Raw genomic sequence first — 23,421 nt, 5'->3', positions numbered from 1 at the left:
GGCCGGAGGATCTCTGACAAATTCCATTGAGAATTCCACCGGTAAACACGAATACAACAGTTTTTATAGAATAGGGTTATGGCAAAATTACATGATACATTACATAATTTCCCCACAATTTGATTGGTTCTTCATATGCAAACTCTCCTGTTACTAGGTAGGAGCAAATTATGTTTTTGTTGATTACTAATAACAAGGTTTCAAGTTTAGACATCTGTCTAAGTTCATTTCCCATATTTGTTATTTACACACACACACACACACACACACACACACACACACACACACACACACACGCACACACACACACACACGCACACACACGCACACACACACACACACACACACACACACACACACGTTTGTCTTTGTGATCTGTGAGGACATTCCATAGGCGTAACGGTTTTTATACTGGACAAACTGTATATTCTATCCCCTTACACTGCCCCATCCCTAAACCTACCCATCACAGGAGACATTTTGCATTTTTACATTTTTAATAAAACACTGCTTAGTATGTTTTTAAAGCCATTTGAAATATGAGGACTCAGGAAATATCCTCATAAATCATGTTTAAGTTGTAATACCAGTGTAATACCCATGTCATTACACACATTTGTGTCCTCACAAATCACAAAAACAAACACACACACGCACACACACACACACACACACACACACACACACACACACACACACACACACACACACACACACACACACACACACACACACACACACTCTAAGTCACAAGTTTTCCCTTGGTTTCGAACAGTACATTCTGTTCAAATGTTAGATGTTAAATAAGGTTAGATGTTAGAAACATGGTTAGTTTAATATATAGTTTAAAATTTCCACCACAGCTTTGATCTGATTCTGCAGAGGCGGTCTTTCGTCAAGCTATTACACCATAATGTTGAGTATAAAGTATGACGAAATCCAAAAGGAATATTTTTTGGAACTTGGATTCAATAAAAGCTTTGGACTAATGAAGAAGTTTTGAGTTCTGAAACTAACCACTTGTATGTCAAAAGATCAAGGAAAATTTAATTTCTCAATTCACAACCCCTTTAAACTATATTGTTTGCAATGTTTAGCAGTATTAAATGAATAAAGTATGTTTCACAATTGCAATGCATTCTGGTATTGCCTTATTTGTGAAGAATTCATTCAATCAGCCTTTTTGCCAGAAGAATGTTTCTTAAAAAGTATTTTATTTATGCTGCCTGTATGTGTTATTGTTCACTAAAACTATCAAAAAACATTTTTGTTATTTTTTTAATTGAAATAAAGCTAAAATAAAATATACACTGAACAAAATTATAAACGCAACACTTTTGTTTTTGCCCCCTTTTTTCATGAGCTAAACTCAAAGATCTAAGACTTTTTCTATGTAAACAAAATACCTATTTCTCTCAAATATTGTTCACAAATCTGTCTAAATCTGTGTTAATGAGCACTTCTCCTTTGTCGAGATAATCCATCCACCTCATAGGTGTGACTTTTCAAGATGCTGATTAGACAGCATGATTATTGCACAGGTGTCCCTTAGGCTGGACACAATAAAAGGCCACTCTAAAATGTGCTGTTTTATCACACAGCACAATGACACACATGTCGCAAGTTTTGAGGGAGCATGCAATTGGCATGCTGACTGCATGAATGTCCACCAGAGCTGTTACCCATGAACTGAATGTTCATATCTCTACCATAAGCCGTCTCCAAAGGCGTTTCAGAGAATTTGGCAGTACATCCAACCGGCTTCACAACCGCAGACCACGTGTAACCACACCAGCCCAGGACCTCCAGCAATCCAGCATCTTCACCTCCAAGATCGTTTGAGACCAGCCACCCGGACAGCTGCTGCAACAATCGGTTTGCATAGCCAAAGAATTTCGGAACAAACTGTCAGAAACCGTCTCAGGGAAGCGCATCTGCATGCTCGTCGTCCTCATCGGGGTCTCGACCTGACTGCAATTCGTCGTCGTAACTGACTTGCCTGGGCAAATGCTTACATTCTATGGCGTCTGGCACTTTGGAAAGGTGTTCTCTTCACGGATGAATCTCGGTTTTCACTGTATAGGGCAGATGGCAGACAGCGTGTATGGCGTTGTGTGGTTGAGCGGTTTGCTGATGTCAAGGTTGTGGATCGAGTGGCCCATAGTGCTATTGGCAGGCATATGTTATGGACAACAAACACAGGTGCATTTTATTGATGGCATTTTGAATGCACAGAGATACCGTGACGAGATCCTGAGGCCCATTGTTGTGCCATTAGTCCACGACCATCACCTCATGTTGCAGCATGATAATGCATGGCCCCATGTTGCAAGGATCTGTACGCAATTCCTGGAAGCTAAAAACATCCCAGTTCTTGCTTGGTCAGCTTTTTCCCTGGATATGTCACCCATTGAGCATGTTTGGGATGCTCTGGATCGGCGTTTACGACTGCATGTTCCAGTTCCTGCCAATATCCAGCAACTTCGCACAGCCATTGAAGAGGAGTGTACCAACATTCCACAGGCCACAATCAACAACCTGATCAACTCTATGTGAAGGAGATGTGTTGCACTGGGTGAGGCAAATGGTCACACCACATACTGACTGGTTTTCGGAAAACAAAAGTGTTGCATTTATAGTCTTGTTCATTGTAAATATTCGATGGAACGATTTAAACTAAAATAAAATTAGAAGAAATGTTGCCCTTGGCAACTAACTGAAAAAAGTTTAAGTAGGCTACTAAAATTAGGAACTAGAATTAATAAAAATTATTAAATCTATTTAAAATTATTTAAAAAACAATAATAACAATAAAACATTATTTTGTACAATAATAAATAACAAAATTACTCAAAATGAAAAGGGAAGAATAACAGCTAATTCAAAATGTTAACAAATTTATATTGTTATATTTATATCTAATAAATTAAATAATACCAATATAAAAAAGCTATACTTTAAAATGTCTAGTTAGGCATCTAGTTAAGTTTTGGATCACAGCTTGCCTCTCTTTCACACTCTCTTCTTCTCTTCTTTCTTCTCTCACTTTCCCTAAATCATTAAGCCTGATTATACTGGGTCGATGACTTGAATTGATTGACTGCTGATTTCTAACAGCTCCCCCTGGCTGTGAGGTGGACACGTTGTCCTATAAATCAGAAAACTCAAGCCATTCTAGCTAATAGAATATCCCAACCCAGACTATAAAAAGATTACGGTTCTTCATCTGTCTGCTCCTGAGAGCCCAAACTGAACCTTGGAGAAATCCAGCTCTTAATACAATATCCCAGAAATGGAGGGCAAAGGAGGGGTGGAGTGATTGATCTATCACCATGGAGATTTTGTAAAGGAGGAAGGGAAGCTAAAAGCAAGAAGATTGGAATTGATTTTAGTTCTTAATGCTGCGCTGAGCTTGATTTATATTCCTCTGATGGAATGATTACCTACATCGCTTGTCTTTTGTTTGTCTGCATTAATGTTTATGAGTGACTGTTGAGAGGAGGGGAGAGATACTGTCAGTTGCTCCGTCTGTGAATGGGGGCTGACAGCTCTAATAGCTGTTTGTGTTTTTGTGTCTGTCTGAGGGAGTGCTCTCTAAAATGGATCTGACAGCCTGTAAGGCTGTGTACGCCACTGTGGTCATCTTTTATTTGACTGACAGCTGTATCAGGGTGGGGAGGTAGAGATAGGCAGGTGAATCATGGTAAGCCTTGACTCCTGTGTAGGTTCCAATGAAATATCCATGACCTTGTGGCTACGTATCCACCGCAGGCTTGTTCTAACATAGACCTGGGGAAGATGGCCGCCATCATGCCTGAGCTAGTATTGATTTGGAAGCAATGTCTCGCACAAGTATGAAACTGTGTTCTATTACCTGCACAGTTAGACAGGATGAGACGTATTCGGGAATCTGGCCATGTGGAAACTGAAGTCTTCCTGAGCATGATGTGCCTTGTGATTGCATCCATTAGGGATGTCAAAATGCACTTATTTTGGTCAATACTAAAATAAAAAATTTTAATGATACCAGGTTTTATACAGTATCTTGAAAAGAGACTCATTTTGGCACTCGACTACTGTCACAGCAGTCAAGTCAGTCTGGTTTTATGTGCTGTCAAACCAGCTGTGATAAATATTGGTGTGGACAGTAATTATACAGTGTACTGCATATATTCACTACCATACAAGGGTTTGTAGTCAGTAAGATTTTTGTTTTAAAAGAAATCTCGTATGGTCGCCAAGGATCAATTTACAGTAAAAATGTATTTTTTTTAAAAATGGAGTAAAAACAATAATATTGTGAAATATTATTACAATTTAAAATAACTTTAATATATTTTAAAAATCTATTTATTCCTGTAATGGCAACGCTGAATTCAGCACCACCTTCATTACAGTAATCAGATTCATATTATCATCAGCACTGAAAAAGGTGGACAGAGACAGTGAACCCTCCCCCCAGAATTCTTTGTTGAATAGAAAAATAAAAATAACAGCATTTATTTGAAATAGATTCCTAATAAACATTATAAATGTCACTTTTGATCTATTACTGAGCCTAACATTTTGAACGGTTGTGTATATTACTTTTTGTAATTCAAGAGATTTCTAGTGAGTTTCCAGAGTTCTTATAAATTATTTTAGACCTGGACCGGACTCTGTTTATAACCCATAAAGTAATTCCATAATTTCATTAGCTTTAATTTACAGTCTTCAACAGCATAATGGTTTTTGCTGTGGTATTAAAATTGGAATTTGCAATAGACCTAAAATGCCCATTTCAGTCAGACGAGTATATCTTCATTGTTATGTTATGTAAGTTAAGTTGTTATGCTTGTGTTTTTGAGTTGTCTGAGTTTAGTTTTACCTCACAGTGTCCTCAAGAGCCTGGTAAATGACTTCAGGGCAAGCAAAGCACATTCCAGTGTTATGTTAAAAGTGGTACAACTACAAATACATCATGTATAAACCAGCTTTGAGCTATTACAAGCTATTTTCTTGTACAGACGTGCTGACACATGTCCTTTCCTAAAAAAAAAAACAATGTCTCCTCTACATCCCTCCTCCTACTTCCACTCTTTCACCATCATTTTTTCACCTTCTCTCAGCTCTCTGCAGCTCATCATTTCAAAAAGAAGCCGTTCATAAGGTTGTGTGTGTGTGTGTGTGTGTGTGTGTGTGTGTGTATTGGCAGTATTAGCTTGGGCTCAGATGAAAACACACTCTTGACAGGGGATTGGTGAATATCAGTTCTTTAAAGATTGTTTTTTTTGTTTTTTGTTTTACATGGTGCTCAGATTACTGTGTGAAGAAAATCTTCAGGATGACTCCTGCAAAAGCCAGGTTAAAGTCAACATCAAACAGCAACCCATTTTACTATAGAAATATAACTTATTTCAGGGTGAAATTGAAACAAGAAAAAATATTTGATAACCGATATTAGAAAAAAAGTGGTTTATTCACGGGCATATTTACCTTATCTGTAACGTGCTACTCTTCCCCCTAAACACTTCAGAGTTGTCCAACAAGGGTGTCTTACTTAAATTACCTGATTGCACGTTCTCACTTTCATATTAACATCTTATTTCTCACTAAATCTTTTCCTTTCTCACACTTTTGGAAGTCTTATGATGAATAACCTGACTAATGGAGACCTATTTAACTCTAATCTTCCACTGTTAAATATTTATTAATGGTTAATGAGAACGGTTATCTTGGCTTTTTAGAAGATAGAGAGATGGAAGATTAAACTTTATCCTTATTCTGTAACATTTGCCATCTGCTCTTTTTTCCATTCTTTTTTTTCCTTCAAATGAATTATACTACCATGAATCCCACTGATTCAACAGCCATATTTTTATTTAGGCTCTATTATGTGTAGACATGTACAGGACCTCTATAAAATGGCTTTTCCAGTGAGTGTGTTGACTATTGTGTTCCTCCAATTCATTTGTGTAGTCGGACCTGTGATTTAGTGGTTAGCACATTAAACCGTACATTGAGCTATGGTATGTACAACAAGAGTTTCAATCTGGCTTGCAACATTTTGCAATCTTTTTCCTTTTTATTTTTTGTCCTCTCACTATGTTATGAATTAAAAAGCTTGCATATAGTTGTAATAGTGTACATTAATATTACAAAAATATGTTGTAAGACATAATATAACAATACTCTTTATAAAATTATAGATATATATTTATTTTAAAAGACAACATATAATAATAATAATAATAATAATATCTTTACAACCGTTTTTGGTGGTATGGAGGCATAGCACTAAATATGAATAAATTATAAATATGAATAGAAATGGTACAAAATCACACTATATTCACTATATATATATATATATATGGAGGCCTTTTGCAAAAGTGAATTTGCTTAATTTGATCATGTAAGAGTATATGTAATTTTATTATTGCAAAGAAAAAAAATCCACAACACACCATCTCTTGTAGCTTATTTCTAGAATGCCTCAAGCTTTTATGAATGGCTTTTCTTCATCATTCAAATGACTCGTCTCATTAATACTCAGGCGCAATTGTGTGAATCACAACTCGCAGGGCTCCTGCTGAATTCATTATCCTTATATTACCTGTGGATCAAATATCAGCCAGAGGGCATGTGACACTTTGTCTTTATATAAAGCCAGTAAGACATTCCACAGAGCCGTTGGCTTCCAGCAGTCATATGGAACAGTGTCCCATAGAGCTGTTCTCTTGTTGGCCAGACACACTGGCAGAACAGAAACCCTATACTGCCTGGCCAGGATAATGATTTCCTAGTGGAAGGAAAGGAACCATAAGTCAACACTGAAGTCAAATGGAATATGTGTGCTGAATCACTCCAAGTGTTTCTGAGTGCCGTGGGAAGAAAGCCTGTTAAGGACTCTTGAAGAATGTCATCTGCTTATGCGTGTCGTGACGCCGGCGGCCCTCAGGCACCCCTCGGGCTGAGCTGATTCTGCCCTTCTGCGTTAGACTCTGTAGAGCTGCACTACAAAGCTCTCGCTCCACGCTGTGGTCACAGGCTGCACTGCTTCTGCATCTCAAAAAGCCTCTTTGACTAGACCATGTGCATCAAAAGCTTACATATGAAGTAAAGAAACATTCTCAGATGATAAGGCTACAGCATTGTGGTGCATTTTGTTCCTGTCATAGAGTTTCTTCTGTTAAGTTCTGTATAAAAGTTATTCTTGGCAACTGGAAAGATCCATTTACATGGTACAGTTTAATATATTATAAAACTGCTAAGTCAGCTTATGTTTTATCTCTGAAATTCTTCATGCTCAGCCATTCTGTTTTTTTTCCCTGAGATTAATCATTGAAATGTGCCACATTAATGGAACTGAATCTCTGGTGCAGAAACTGCTTCACGTCCAAAGCTTGTTCTGCACTTTCTAACTAATAAAGGCATTGAGAAATTTTTAAGCCATTACTTAATGGAAGCTTAATGCAGTGCGTCAAACATAATGATATTTCCTTGTGCCCTTTGAATACAGGTGCCCTAAAATTACATTTCATGTGTCCTTAACTTATTCAAATAAAAGTAATGCTAGGAAAGGCTAATATTGCAGCCTTAAAGGCGATAATGCCAGTGGCAGGGGGACTTGTTTGGGTTGTCACTTGGCCTACTTAACAAGAACTCAATTTCTCACGGCATCAGGTTTCTCTGCACTATCTACGGGTGAATATTGGATCTACCAAACTGAATCACATTTGATATCGAGGACATGACAGAGCTGAAAGCAGCTCATGATAAAACAGACTATGCACCATACTGACATTCCATATTTGACGCCCTCTTCTTTTGTATACACGTAACACACGCATTAGCACTCTCACACATTTCTAGTCACACCTGAAAGCCTATATCTGAGGATCATGACTAAAGGATGGTGTGGGGTGGAGTTATTTTGGGATCCCTGGGAAAAGGTCTCATGTAGACGGTAAGGGAGATTTGATGATGGGGACATTGAGTGTTAATAGGGCAGGGGTGTGTTTTTGTGAGTATGTGTTTGTGTGTCAACTAATGGAAAATCAGCAGATGGTTTGTCTACATTACTCTCTCTGTGGAGATACTCTGTGGCCCTTCTTGTACTGTATGTGTTGGCCCCTGGGATGGGGAGAAGCTCTACGACCTGAAGTTTTAAAGGTTAAGAAAGTGCATGATGCAGTTCAGATTGCAACAGGACTCCATTTTGAAATTCCCACGTTAATTTTGTGACTCTTTATGTGAGTGCTTAAGTACAGGGCGGATTTCTTGTTTATGCTATGACCATGAATATAAACCTAGAGTCTAGAAATGTCTCCTCTTCTTAATATTGTTAAAGGATTAGTTCACCCAAAAAGGAATATTGTCATCAATGAAGTGTGTTTACATACACACCTGAACACTGGTTATGCTAATAATCCGACAGCGTGTAAAGTCACGCATGGTTTAAATGCATTAAAAAGTGCTCATTATCAGGTGAAAGCCATAAACTGTTTAAGAAAAAACAGATTTGTACACCAATTTCGCTCTGCATAGTAAATTTTTCCAGTGGTCTGACGTGTTTCTAAAGCTGTATGAATAATGTATTGATCACTCTTTTCCATAGAATTGCAATGAATGGAGACTGGAGCATCATGGTACTTTTTGTTCCCTTTTTGAAGTTGTAAAATTCACTCATCATTCATTGTAATTGCATTGAAAAGAACAAATGGTATATTTCTCCCTTTGTTTCCCTCCCCCCAAAAAGGACAAAAGTAATACAGGTGCTTTCAGAACAATTTGAGGGTGACCGAATTTTCACTTTTGGATACATTTATCTTTAAATGCTGGGATGCACTACATGACTTCAAGTCTAAACATCAATATCTGTCAACTCTGACTATACAAAATCTACAGAATGGGTCTGACTTTAGGCAACTAGCTTCCACTTCTCCAGATTGCAAATAGTGGCAAAAAAATCTGAGAAAAAGTTGTGAAGTGTATTCTAGTCTTAAAGTAAACAAATTTAGTTCTAATCCTTTTAACCTTTTAATTTTTTGTTTTTCCCCCATTCTCATTTCTCTTTTAGAACGAACATGTGGTTCTGCTAGATGACGGTTCTCTCACATCTGGTTTGTTCAAGCAGGTGCATGAAGTGGCAGAGGGTTTCGAGCCGAAGTGGCAGAAGGTTTCAAGCCAAAGCAACAACACTCTAAAGAACAAACAGTTGAGCTGTGTTTTCACATGATGCCTCCAGCTGCTTACGCATAGGGTCATTATATGGACGGGAGGAGTACGATACAAAAACAGAGACACAGGAGCGGCGACTCCGTCGCAGGCTATGGGGGCCATGGTGACCTAGATTCAATGGTTGTTTCCTGGCAGGGCAAATTCATTGCCGTTTAATCCCTGCCCTGTTTTTATTCTACCTCTCTACCAGAGTGAGGCGCCACCCTCTCTCTGTCCCTGCCACCCACTTGGCCAAGACAGCTATGGCTGGAGTGAGGAAGATGGCACGAGTAGTCAGGCACCAAGGTCTCCACCGCCTGATCCTTGCACTCATTCTCTTCTGTCTACTCTCCATGGCCTACCTGGCTTATCACGTCACTGCTGGACCCAAGATCAAGGAGGCCCCTCTGCCGCTACCAATGGGGGACTGTGTAGCTACATCAGTAGTTGGTGGCGGACAAAGGGGTCCACTGTCCCTGCCATCGCAGATCAGCCAGCGGCGGCACTCGCCGAAGACAGCAGACACCTCTCGGACAGAGCCTGTGGTGTTACTCTTTGTGGAAAGCATCTACTCCCAACTCGGACAAGAGATTGTTGCCATTTTAGAGTCAAGCCGCTTTCATTACCGCACTGAAATTGCACCGGGGAAAGGGGACATGCCTCCTCTGGCTTGGCGAGGTCGTGGCCGATTCACACTCATCATTTATGAGAATCTGCTCAAGTACGTCAACTTGGACTTGTGGAACCGCCAGTTATTGGATAAATACTGCCAAGACAAAGGAGTGGGAATCATTGGCTTCTACCGGGCAAATGAAAACTCACCATCCACCGCTCAGCTCAGAGGCTTCCCTCTGTTCTTGCGTTCAAACCTGCCACTTTGGGATTACAGAGTCAACCCTGCGGCACCCCTACTCTACATCACCAAACCCAATGAGCTGGAACCTGGCCCTCTACCTGCAGACAACTGGACCACCTTCCTGTCCAACCACAGCACCTATGAGCCTGTTCTGTTAGCTAGCCCGAGACCAGCAGAACCCAATCAGCTCCCAACACACTCACACCAACAGAGAGCGCTGCTAGCTACGGTTGTACAGGACCTAGGTCTTCACGATGGGATTCAGCGGGTGTTCTTTGGTGGAAGCTTGTCGTTTTGGCTGCACAAGCTGCTGTTTGTGGATGCTGTGGGGTATTTAACTGGCAGGAGGCTCAGCCTGTCACTGGACAGATTTTTGCTGGTGGACGTGGATGACATCTTTGTTGGGAAGGAGGGAACCCGCATGAAAGTGGCGGATGTTGAGGTAAGAGCCTTAAATATTTATTGAATATACTTGCCAAGTGTTATTCATTTTATAAGACCTAAATGTGCTTGCTTAAACTAGCATCATTGTTACTATTGCTCATACTTAGCGGTAGGGCTGCCCGATTTAAGGGGGAAAATCGATTATATATTTATATAATTATTATTATTAATTTTTTTTTCTGATTTGCAAAATGCTCCAGGTTTGCTGTGCTACACAATTTGGCCAATAGTTTTATGATTATGACTATCAGAAAATTTTCAATACTAATATTTATGACAGCCTCAATTTTCATTTTCAAAAGTTCAACCATTGAGTGTGAATCTCATTCACAAAAAGTTCATGGCCCCCAGAATGTTTTTGCATGAATATGTAAACAGCCAATTTATATAAAAAGTAAGAAGCAAATTCTTTAGCTTCATTTGTGTTTTTGTTTTTTTAATCAACACTTGAATGTGAGTAAATTTCATTAAAAAAATCAAAACAAAAAGCTGAGAAAATCACATTTTTGTCAAAGACTTCGTCTTGTTCGTATTCAAAATGATGATAAAAACAGAGATTAAGTAGATCATCAGTACCAGCTTGGACAGTCGTATATTTACCTCTTCATGGGTTTGTAATTTTTCTTAGTAACTTCTACATCTCAGCAACCATATAGGAAAACCTTGGCAACCACCCCTACGAGAAAACAACAACAACTACTTTGTTGATATGAAATTGTCTGTTTGTGATAGGTTTTGATAGAGAATCAGACATCAATCAGTCCTGACCCAGTTTGTCTTCCATCAAAGGTATCTTATGTTTGAATAATCCAAGCTCTTTACTCTCAGAGCTTCTCTCTGACTGCCACCACACTCCCAGAGCTCCTTCATGACTGAAATGAAGCTAATGAATTAGCACGGTTAACACGGATCAGGGAGATGTATTCTCTCTGCCGTTGTTTGTAGAGAGCCTTTATTACTGTGCGAGAGGGAGAGCTTGTTTGTAATGCATTGGAGCATGGTATTCTTTTTCTTCCTCTGTCTTTCTCTCTCCCCCTCTCTCTCTCATCTCCTCAGAGTGAAAGAAGGCTCTTGCTGAAGGCTAGCATGGGGCTAATTAGACTGGCTCCCATTTTAATTTGAGTAGATAAGTTCTCATAGGGGTTTCTGTGTGGCCCAGCACACCAAAAGCAATGTCATGCCTGAGGTTTTCAGTTTCACATTTCTCTCTCATTTTTCTCTCTTACCCTTTCTTTTTCCCCCCAGTAATAGCGCACTTTTTTATTTTTAATCTTTTGTTCTATTCTTATTATTTCTTCTCACCCTTTACCTTCATTGCCTTTCTTGTTTCTGCAAGACTGCCCTCTTTTATCCACCTCTTCTCCAACCTGCATCTGTAAAATAACAAAACAATATACTTGATTGACTAGGACTGCCTAGGATTGTTTCTTTCTTCTGCTGAACACAAAAGAAGATATTTTAAAGAATGTTGTTAAACAAACAATTGACAGCAACCATTGACTTCTATAAAACTATGGAAGTCAGTGGGTGCCTGAATCGCGGATCCTGATGTGCGGTCACAACTTTAAATGTGACTCATCCAGTCAGAAACTTTTTTTGGTCAATATACCGTAATATTAAATCTAAAAAATTAAGTCTTTTTTATTACAAATAAAAAGAGAAAATGACTTTATTTATATATATGTTTTAATTGACTGGACTATCCAAGATTGGTATTAACACAAGGGTATTTACTGTCAACAAATCTTTTTTTTAAATCCAGCAAAAATAACTGTTTTGCAAGATATCATCACTGTGACTCATATTGTGATACATTCATACCACCCACCATTAGTTGTAACCTACAGTAGCTTCATATACCCAAAATAAATTTTTTAACCCACAATAGATGCTCATCATGTTTCAAATACACAATATAGAATTATGTATATTGAGCCAGTTGAAATGCGTTTTTTTTTTTCTTCTTCATCTTCTCACTAGGCACTGCTTCACACACAGAATAAACTTCGTTCTCTGGTACCTAATTTCACCTTCAACCTGGGATTTTCTGGCAAGTTTTTTCATACAGGTATGATAAAGTTATTACATGAGTTAAACAGGTAAAATCTATCTCCACCTCCACACATGGATTTTTGATCTCTTTTTGGTCTTGCACTTCAGGGACAGATGAGGAAGATGAGGGTGACGACACGCTGCTCCGACACCGGCAGGAGTTCTGGTGGTTCCCGCACATGTGGAGTCACATGCAACCTCATCTCTTCCACAACGTCAGCGTGCTCGCAGAACAGATGAGACTTAATAGACAGTTTGCACAGGTCGGAATCTGCCCTGATACAATACACCCCAAATAATATGTAGTTGAATTTTTGATTCTGATCGGTTTATATATATTCCACAAGAATTAGTTTGATTTTCCATGACTACAAAGTAATCCCAGGTTGTGTCTCTTTTAGGAGCATGGGATCCCCACAGACATGGGTTACGCTGTCGCCCCCCATCACTCAGGAGTTTACCCTGTGCACAGTCAGCTTTATGATGCCTGGAAGAGTATATGGGGCATCAAGGTGACCAGCACAGAGGAGTATCCTCATCTCAGGCCTGCCCGCTACCGTAGGGGATTCGTGCACAATGGCATTCAGGTAGGAACCCAAGTCCACCTGACTCAATCAAACATGTTTCTCAGGAGGCGTTTACATAAGATGCTTGGTTTATCTAGCAAAACAACTAGACTGAATGCAACAGAATGCAGCGCTATACTTTTTTTACTTGATGGCAAAGACGTCCATCTGAATTTGTATGACTTAAACAGTCTCATGATAGCTGCCTAACAGCTAACGCTGTCAACAATGGTAGGTACTAATGTGTCAATCATAAACTATGAAAGAGTTTTGCCTTTTGGATATGGTGGCACACCTTAACTCAGAGAAAATGGGCTTGGTATCTTTCCCTGCATTTGAATACCTTTTTTTAAAAATAGTGGTAACACATTAAGGTGCAGTAGGTGTCTTTAAACTAACAACAATACTTTTACAGCATATATTTATCAAGATTAATGCAAATTCCTAAACACTAAAGTTTGAAATAAGATTTTAAGTGACTTATGCTCACCAAGTCTGTATTTATTTGGTAATACAGTAAAAACAGTAGTATTGTAAAATTTTATTACAATATTACAATTTAAATGAACTGTTTTATTATTTTATTTTAATATATTATTTTAAAATATAATTTATTTTTGTGATGCCAAGCTGAATTTCCTGAAGCCATTCCACCAGTTTTCAATGTCACCTGATCCTTTAGAAATCATTGTAATATGCTAATTTGGTGCTCAATTATTAATAATGGTTCTTCTTATTATCAATGTTGAAAACTGTTTTTGCTGCTTAATATTTTTGTGGAAATGTGATACTTTTCTTTCAGGATTCTTTGATACATAGAAAGTTCAATGCTTCAACAGCATTTATTGAAATATAAATATTTTGTAACATTATAAATGTCTTTACTATCACTTCTGATCAATTTAATGCGTCCTTGCTGTATAAAAGTAATAGGGTATTATGATTTTCACAAAGTTTTTTCATTGATGATAACTTTTGGCCGGTAGTGCCTTTTGCACTTTTTCATTTTTAAAATACATTTTTAGTTTCAAGTTGTTTAAGTTAATAATAATGAACACACATAAGGTAACAATGAACAATATTCTATTTTCAAATGAACATTAACCTAGATTACTAATGCTGTTAAAATTGTTTATTTTTAGTACTTGATACCTAATGCATTAACAGAAATGAGAGCAATCTTGGGAAATAATTTCTTATATTAAATATATGTTTGCAACATTACAATAAGGCTTGATTTGTTAAAATTAGTTAGTGTAATTTGACGTTAATAAGTTGTGTGTGGTTTTGGGTATCAGGTTCTCCCCCGGCAGACATGTGGGCTTTTCACACACACCATCTTCTATAAAGATTATCCAGGAGGGCCTCAGGAGCTGGACAAAAGCATCCGTGGCGGAGAGCTGTTTCTTACAGTGCTGCTCAATCCCGTTAGTGTCACACCCACAAAGACACTCTAACCCAAATAATTATGCAATATGACAAGCATTTGTTTTTTGACCCACTTGTTCCCGTCCTCTCCCGTGGGTAGGTTAGTATATTCATGACTCACCTGTCAAACTACGGCAACGACCGGCTGGGCCTGTACACCTTTGAGTCGTTGGTGAGGTTTGTGCAGTGCTGGACTCACCTGCGCCTGCAGACTCTGCCTCCTGTCAGACTCGCTCACAAATACTTCCAGATTTTCCCTGATGAGAGAGACCCCTTGTGGCAGGTTTGTGCACTTACATTTTCATGGTTATTAATGAATCTCTCATTACTGGGTGAATGTCACGAAGGCTGTCAACTGTGCCAAAGACATCATATTTCACCCCAAAATCAATAGTAAAGCGAACAATATACATTTATATTTTTTGCATTTGGCAGACGCTTTTATCCAAAGCGACCTACATTGCATTTCAAAGTACATATTTACAATCTTATCAGTTCTTGCTTTCCCTGGGAATCGAACCCATGACCTTGGTGTTGCAAGCACCAACAATCTACTGTTTGAGCTACAGGAAAGCTGTGAAAAATATAAAAAATAATATACAGATTGTTTTAAATTATTGTTGTTTCATTGCATCCAACATGGTTCTAAAAATTAAAAAAGACTGTTTGGATTTAAATTATATATATAATTTCAAAAGAACTTAATTGAGAGACTTTCCTGCAGTACCTATGGAATCCTCTATTAAAGACCCTTGAATTAAAATGCTGTTTACATAATGAACAGGAAAATGTACAGTACTTGTTACAAGTGATTTGTATTAGTCACATATTAATTTATGCTCACATTATACTTACAAATACTCCCCCTGATAAACAGAACCCATGTCATGACAAGAGACATAAAGACATCTGGTCCAAAGAGAAGACCTGTGACAGACTGCCCAAGTTTCTAGTGGTTGGCCCTCAGAAGACCGGTAACACAAAACATTGAATTTTTTTAAATGAATTCCGTTTTGAACATAGATGTGAGGTTGTTTGCAGTAACAGAAGCATGAACCAGTGTTGTTTGTCAGTCTTGTAAACCATAAGAAACTAAAATACAATTCAGCGATTAGCCAGGCTTTATGATGTAGAACACATTTGGCATAAAAGTCACGGAACACAGAATGTTTCCAAGAAATGTGATTAATGTTTGACTAAAACAGCGTGATGCGGCACTGTATTGTGGTGTCATGATCTTTCCACAGGAACTACCGCACTGCACTCGTTTCTTGCCCTTCATCCTGCCATTACCAGCAGCTTCCCCAGCACCGTCACCTTTGAGGAGGTGCAGTTCTTCAGCGGACCAAACTACCAGCGAGGCATTGACTGGTAACCATGGAAACTCCATCCATGCCTCATGCTCTTTGTTTCATTTGCAAAGTTTCACTCACATCACACTGACAGAACTAATTTTTGGATTAAATGTGTCCTATATTTTATATTTTAGTGAGTATATTGTGCCTTAAAAAGCATGACTATTGTTATTAATGCTCATATGTTGGGTAAAGTATTACATTTATGTCACTGGTTGAGAAGACATGCTATTACTTTTCAAAGTCATCTTGTGGTTTTGCAGGGTAGACAAAAAAAAAAAAGTTCTGTAAACTTATGTCAATTTGGACCACCTAGGAATGAATGCCTTAGCAAGCACGCAGAACACCTGCATAGGAACATGTTTAAAACAAGCAACAGACAATGCATCAACAACATTATTATTCCCCTCTTAATATTTTATTGGTATATATTTGCCATTTGCTTCATTGTGCAGGCTATTTCTGTCCCTCTGTCTTGTCTCAGGTATATGGATTTTTTTCCCGTACCCTCAAATGTGAGCACAGACTTCCTGTTTGAGAAGAGCGCAAACTATTTTGACACTGAATCTGCCCCGAAGAGAGCAGCTGCCCTGTTACCAAGAGCCAAAATCATCTCTATACTCATCAACCCTGCTGACCGGGCGTATTCCTGGTATCAGGTGCGTTTGTGTACACAAGAAACCAAAGGATCAAGGTTTAGCTAGTTAATTAGCATGACTCGGTTAGCCCCTGCTGGTAGATGTCATAACTACACCGTCTGATGTAAAATTGACATTTATTTCCATTGGAAATGAAAAAAATTCTGTCTGACTCCTTTGATGGGACATTGCCTTCGGAGGACGCATTCCAGGGTAGGAAGGCATCATGGCACGTCTCAATCCAATGTTAGCTTTACTTTACTTCTCCTGAGAAACCTTCATCTGATCGATTTTTGAAGGCAGCATAGATGTACCCCTCACTTCATTTGATATTCCCATAATCCTGTGCTTTCCATTATGTGACAGTTGAGAGATAAAATAAAGATGGCATCTGAAAGTTGCAGTTGGTGGTCAGTTTGTGTAAATATACGTTTTTGACCAACGTTTCCAAAATTCTGTCCAAAATCACCTTCATGTGCAAACGCTGCCTGCAAAGTCTTTGCCTGATAAGGCAGCGAGGCAACAAGTCACATGCCTAAGCTTTCGGACACAGCAATTCATTTCTTGTGTCTATAGAGTCATTAGTCACGTGACATTTAAGGTTTAGATAATTGATTACAAAAACACCTTGCAACAGAGCTTAATGCCCACAAGGAAAGAGGGTGGATTCCAAATTCCAACTGCAAGTGAGACAAATGGGAATGATAAAGGCCCCAATGTACTATATATATATATATATATATATATATGTATGTGTATATATATATATATAAATGTATATGTAAATTGAACAAACTGGTGTGACGACAAAATCAAGCGAAACAACGTTTGCTTGGGGAGTTCGAAACAGTTTGCAAAGCAAACTTTCCATAAAAGTTTGCTACGGCTGGTAAACACCCTCGTACTTCTATTAGTCCGTGGTAATGCGTAATAGGTAGGTGTGGCTTTTCTTCGGTGTGGAAATTTTCTCCGGTTCATATCTTCTGTTCAGTCCGTCAAGGTCAGGCACCTGCGAGTAATAACATGAAGTTACGTGAAGTGAAGGCCAAGTATGGTAAGCTATACTATACCTAGGGAATTTATCCTCTGCAAGTTACTGCACACACATTAGGAGCAGTGAGTAGTGAACACACACGGCAAACCGTGGACACAGGGGTTAGGTGCCTTGCTCAAAGGGACCTCATTCGTGAGTATTGAGGGTAGCACAGAAGAGAGCACTGTTCATTCACATGTCGGTATTGACAATCGAACTGGCAACCTTTGGGTTAAAAGTCAGACTCTCTAACCATTAGGCCACGACTGACCCCTGTAATAACATGAACACACAGGAGAACTGCCTTATCGTAGAAAAAGATATACCAATCGAAAGCAACACTGACTTTGTGTTTAATACTGTAAAGCGGTTCACTAATAGTATACCATACGTCACGTATTTCAAACTTTTTTTTTTTACCCCTAAGCGAAGAACGAAAAAGCATTTCGCCGTGAGTATATCAGGGCCTGGATGGAGAGCGTTTTCCAGATATTACAGACCTCCTCCTCAAGTGATACATCAGAAGAAAACTACAACTGTTTCATTTCTCTGCTGTCACTCTCTCTCTCTAGCATCAGAGGGCTCATCAGGATCCCGTGGCTCTAAACTACACGTTTCACGAGGTGATCTCTGCTGGGCCGTCCTCTCCCGCAGCTCTGCTGTCTCTGCACCGGCGCTGTCTTCAGCCGGGAGCCTACAGCAGTCATCTGGAGCGCTGGGTGCATTACTACCAGCCCAGTCAGGTGTGTGTACACACAAGCCAACAGCTAACTTCTAGTTAAACCACTATTAACCTAGCCAGGTGTGAACACAAAAGATTTACCTCTTACGAGAACTCTTTTCATCTTAGTCAGTTGTTATGTCATGCTATGATGTAACTATCCTTCTTTTCAGTCAATTGTGTTCAAAACATGTGTAAATAGATAATATACTAGCAGATAAAACACACAACACTGGTTCAGCTAGATTCTGTGCGTCACTGCACAGCACCCATAGAAGCTAACCTAAGTTCACCTAAGTTTACATGCATATATTTTAGCGGAAGGCAGGTACTTAAATAAATGAATGAATAAAATATATACATATTTTCAATATATTTTTGTAAACAATTTCTATCGATAAGATATTTTTTAGCTTGGCATAACTAGAAAAATGTTACATTACATTCAAAAGTTTGGAGTTGGTAAGATTTTTTTTATTGTTTTTGAAAGAAGTATCTTATGCTCACCAAGGCTGCATTTATTTGTTAGAAAATAAAGTAAAACATTAATATTGTGAAATATTATTAGTTAAAAATAACTGTTTTCTGTTATAATAAACTTTAAAATGTAATTTATTCCTGTGGTGGCAAAGCTACATTTTCAGCAGCCATTACTTTAGTCTTCTGTGTCACATGATTCTTCATGAAACAGTTAATATTTTTGGAAACATGTAATAAAAAAAAATTCAGAATTATTTGGTAAATGTAAAGTTCAGAGGGGAAACGATAGAAACTTGATCAATGAATGAAAGTATTAATTTCTTCTTCAAAAACTTTTTTTTAAAAATAAATCTTACTGACCCCAAACTGTATTCATAATAAAATTCAGATAAAATTGCCAATATAAAAATCTAGAAATGATTTCAATGAAAAAAATCTTCATTTTGATGCTTATTTTGTGTTATTTTAAGTAATCTGGTTGAGAATCACTGTTCATTTATAAGTGTATTACTGTAAACTGTGTTAAATTATAAACATGAATAAAAACTGGAGTTGTCACCGAATATTCACACAAACAAGTAATGAATGCATGCACAATGAACCATCTTCAAAACCATCTCATCGCGTTCCTGAGCAGGTGTGTTGAGCTGCATCAGTGTGTGTGATGTGTGTTTTATCCTGTGGACAGCTGTTGATCGTGGATGGCGTGCAGCTGCGCTCCAGTCCTGCTCAGATGATGGATGGGATTCAGAAGTTCCTGGGAGTCACACCGTACTACAACTACACACAGGCTCTGACGTACAAACTCTCCTTATTACACACCTTCTCACTGGAGTCCAAGAGCACCTAATAAAACTATATTTATTACAAAACTGATACAGTAGTTCCAGTTCTGGATGCTAATTTGTCACATTTTAATTAAAGGTACACTGTGTGACTTTTGGCCATTTAGTGGATTAAAAACAAAACTGCATGTTTTTTTGCGGAAGAACATTGATTTGGTTGTGTGTGGCTGTGCTGATGAATATGGTTATCATACTGCTTATAAAACATTCGCTACTAGGCTTAGAGATATATCCAGTTTAGATGGAAAGGATCTCAAGCTGACTAGCTAAAGATGATACAGTAGCTCTACCCAATAATAGACACGGCACTTCCTTAAAAAAAAAAAAATCCAGCACAGCGCTACAACAATGATAATAATATTACCCTTCACAAAAGATAATACTTTACTCTGTTAGAGAGCTACATATAACAATTTGTCTGTTCAATAAAATAAGGTACTCACCTGATGAATAATAAAAACGCCCTTTCCACATCGTTTTTACAACATTTAAAATCCCGCAGTTCTAAAAAGCCAAGCCAATGTTGATTCTTGTTTTATTACCAGCTCTGGCGCATTCTCTTTTTGTCAGCAGACTCTCCTCTGTTCAGCGTTGTTGTTTTTTTAATGGGTGATGCGTCAGATAATTGGAGATTCAGCTGCTCCGTGTCAACCTTTCTCACTCGTTGTGAAAACTAACCTATGCCACTCACACACCATGCAAATGTTAAGGTAGCCGGAGCAACTTTCCTCTATTTACGGATATGACGAGACTCGCGCGAACAAGTGACGTATGTATGCAATTTCCTGTGAAAACCATCCCAACAGGTCTAAAACATAAACGCTTATCATTGCAATAGTAATGGTATCATTCCCCAAAAACACATTTTGGAAGAAGGATTGATGATGTATTGACTCATTATTTAAATGTTGTTAATTTTGAACAAAAAAAAGTTACATAGTGTACCTTTAAAATGCATGTCCTCAATATTTTATTATGTAAAACAAAAAGTCATACAAAGAGGCATTTGCTAACAAATGATGCTAGAGCTTTTTTCATAACTAACATAATTATCCTAGAGCCCTTTTCAATTATTTTAACCTTTTGTCATGTATTAAGGTTTTAACAGTAATACATTTTTATTTATTGCTGAAGTCTAGGAATGTATGTACATTAATGTTTATTTTCCAAAGTCTTACTTTAGGAAAAATAACCCTCTCTCTGCTCTCTGTTGAAAGGTTTGACGAGAGTAAAGGTTTCTGGTGTCAGAAACTGGAGGCAGGACGCACTCGCTGTCTGGGAAAGAGCAAAGGAAGGAAATATCCAGACATGAGCCTGGAGGTACAGCTCATTTCTCAATGTTAAAGCTCCAGATATGGAGATAAGATAGTCTAGCTGAACAAAAATAGACATTGCATTTCAATTATAGCCAGTGAATTTTATTTTGTCCTGTTTTCCTCTCTATAATGCAGCAGCACAGTTGAGAAAGCTGATCGAACATAATGCATAAGATCGACTTTGTGGGTGTAGAAAGAGTCGGTTAGAAATCAAGTGAGAATAGAGCAGAGATAAATTAAGATAATTGAGATAAAGACATCGAAAGTTAAAATTTTCATGCTATAATGACTAATTTCAACTATATCATTATTATTATTTACCAAAGTTTTTTTTTTAAATCGCGCATCACATTTCGATGCCATATTTAAGATTTTATATCAAGTTTGATTTTGCCATGACTTTTTGTCAATTTCAACCTTTTATCTCATAATTATGAATTAGAATGCCATAATTTCGACCTTTTGTCAATTTTGACTGTCATAATTTTTTACTTTTCTTTACTTTTTTACTTTTCATGCCATGATTGTCTTTTTATCTCATCTTTATTAGTCATAGACTTGGTGTCTCATATTTTTTTTACTTTATCTCATAATTAAGACTTAGTATCATAAAAAAGTAATCAATAATGAGATAAAAGCATAATTGTGACAAGTCAATTGACATACAGTACTGCAAGTCAATTATAAGATAATAAATCATAACAAAAAACAACATCATGACTGTCACAATTATGAGATGTCAATTATGAATAGTCAAAATTGATTTAAAAAGCCAAAATTAATGATTCAATTATGATGTTTTCATAATGTTGGCTTTTTTCTTACTGTAATTTTGACTTGCAAAATGTCAAATGACTCATGTCAAAATTATGATTTCATTTCATGATTATGACCTAGTATCTAATAATTTTGACTTTTTATGATTATTATGATTTACCAAAGCATGATTTTTTTTTATTCTTGCGTGATGGAAATGGGCTTCCAAATATATTTGTGTGTAACTCTCATTTTGTTTTCTTCCCATCACTCCAGTCAAGGGCGTTTCTGTCAGAGTATTACCGCGAGCAGAACGTGGAGTTACTCAGGATGTTTAAACGTCTGGGTCAGCCTCTGCCCGTTTGGCTCAGAGACGAACTGCACAACGCCAGCTGGAGCTGATAAGAACCTTCATGAGGAGAACCACAGCAGAACCCTGCTCCACACAGGAGAACTCAGGGCCCGTGTGCGGCTGGAGCCAAAAGAGGACTGACCCCTCTCGCCCTCCTTACTCCGCACAGGCTCTGACCGAGGAGACGGCCCGATCTGACAGCGTGATCGTTCATCTGAATGACAGCGTTCATCTGAACGAAGCCCTCAGAGTCAAAGTTGCCCTCAACCTCGTTATGGAAACTTGTAGTAGACCTTTATGGATTCACAGATATGGAAATAGAGTGACCTGATTGGACAGCTTCAAAAAGACTTCTAGAGTGGTTTAAAATCTGTTGTGAACTTGCTGTTTTGAAATGCAAATATTGTCTTCTAGGAAGAGAAGGAATTGCACAGAACCTCTAGGAGATTGGGAACATTTTGTGGAAATTCCCATGAAAGGGAGGGACTATGAGAGGATTATTTAAATTTTATTCTCAAAAGTCTTTAACTCTGCCAAGCAGAGAAGTATTTAAATGTGCATCATAAATTTCAGCCATCTTGCTGCCTTTAAAAAAAAAAAATCAGTTACCGTTAAGTGATTTCTGTTTGAGGTCAACAAACATTGTGCAGCCCAAGGAGCTAAGAAGAGAAGTACAGTATGCTGCAGACTTTTGCCAATGAGTGAATGTGAATTTTGTGTATGTGTAGCAACAGTTGGGTACATAAAAAAAAATGAATTCACAGTAATGTGATCCTATGTTTGGTGTTCAGTTTAAGTACACATATATTGGGAAATGAAGGCACAGAATGGAGCGGGGCATCTCGGTTTCCTCTTCTTTTAAGAGTAAAATAAGGTGAACTGGAGATGAGAGGTGCGTATCTTATCTGTTCCTGCAGTCTGATGAGAGGAAGAATAGAGAGTATGATTAATCGCCACCCAGAAACAAGAGACTCGCCCTCCATTTGAGAGATCGGGGGCCCAGCTGCTCGACTGCAGGAAACAAAGCCCTTAAAATAAGACTTGCTCAGGTCCGCTGGGAGCCGACACAGACAGCACACTGCGTGCTGAAGGGTAGAGGAAGGAAAATAAATGGTGTGAACTAAAGTGCCTATGCATCTGACTGCAGACACGCTATTGATGCAGAAAATGCTGCTTGTATTGAAGTATTGCTTTTCCTAGCTTATCTTTACAGCTGGACAAGTAAGGCAAGGCAAGTTTACAAGTACAAAAGTACAAAAACTATAAGGTCTAATTCACAGCATATTAAACATGGACATGTATGGTATGGTTGTTGGTTTATGAAGCACTGTTGCCTCATGAAGTCAACAAACAGAATATTTAACTATGGGCAATTTGA

The 23,421-nt window shown here is 38.1% G+C and overlaps 1 protein-coding gene across 4 annotated transcripts in view; it reads left to right on the top strand.

Annotated features, from left to right (window-relative positions):
• ndst2b (N-deacetylase/N-sulfotransferase (heparan glucosaminyl) 2b) overlaps positions 1-22,810 on the top strand; it is an 87,867-nt gene extending 65,057 nt beyond the window's left edge. For 2 of the 4 annotated variants that reach the window (XM_077200377.1, XM_077200378.1), the window contains exons 2-14: positions 9,062-10,499; positions 12,482-12,569; positions 12,662-12,816; positions 12,955-13,140; positions 14,418-14,546; positions 14,648-14,830; positions 15,425-15,521; positions 15,795-15,918; positions 16,387-16,561; positions 18,146-18,316; positions 19,463-19,572; positions 20,837-20,939; positions 21,968-22,810. In XM_077200377.1, coding sequence (XP_077056492.1) covers positions 9,465-10,499; positions 12,482-12,569; positions 12,662-12,816; positions 12,955-13,140; positions 14,418-14,546; positions 14,648-14,830; positions 15,425-15,521; positions 15,795-15,918; positions 16,387-16,561; positions 18,146-18,316; positions 19,463-19,572; positions 20,837-20,939; positions 21,968-22,093 — 2,682 coding nt within the window. In that variant the 5' untranslated portion in view covers positions 9,062-9,464 and the 3' untranslated portion in view covers positions 22,094-22,810. The remainder of the gene's footprint in view (positions 1-9,061; positions 10,500-12,481; positions 12,570-12,661; positions 12,817-12,954; positions 13,141-14,417; positions 14,547-14,647; positions 14,831-15,424; positions 15,522-15,794; positions 15,919-16,386; positions 16,562-18,145; positions 18,317-19,462; positions 19,573-20,836; positions 20,940-21,967) is intronic. The other 2 variants (XM_077200379.1, XM_077200380.1) reach the window with 2 other exon arrangements.
• Positions 22,811-23,421: the final 611 nt, after the last annotated feature.

The sequence above is a fragment of the Siphateles boraxobius genome, unplaced genomic scaffold (assembly GCF_051911475.1).
Source record: "Siphateles boraxobius isolate OS27281-9 unplaced genomic scaffold, OSU_SipBor_1 46, whole genome shotgun sequence".
Classification (NCBI taxonomy): domain Eukaryota; kingdom Metazoa; phylum Chordata; class Actinopteri; order Cypriniformes; family Leuciscidae; genus Siphateles; species Siphateles boraxobius.
This window is presented reverse-complemented; position numbering and strand designations above follow the sequence as displayed.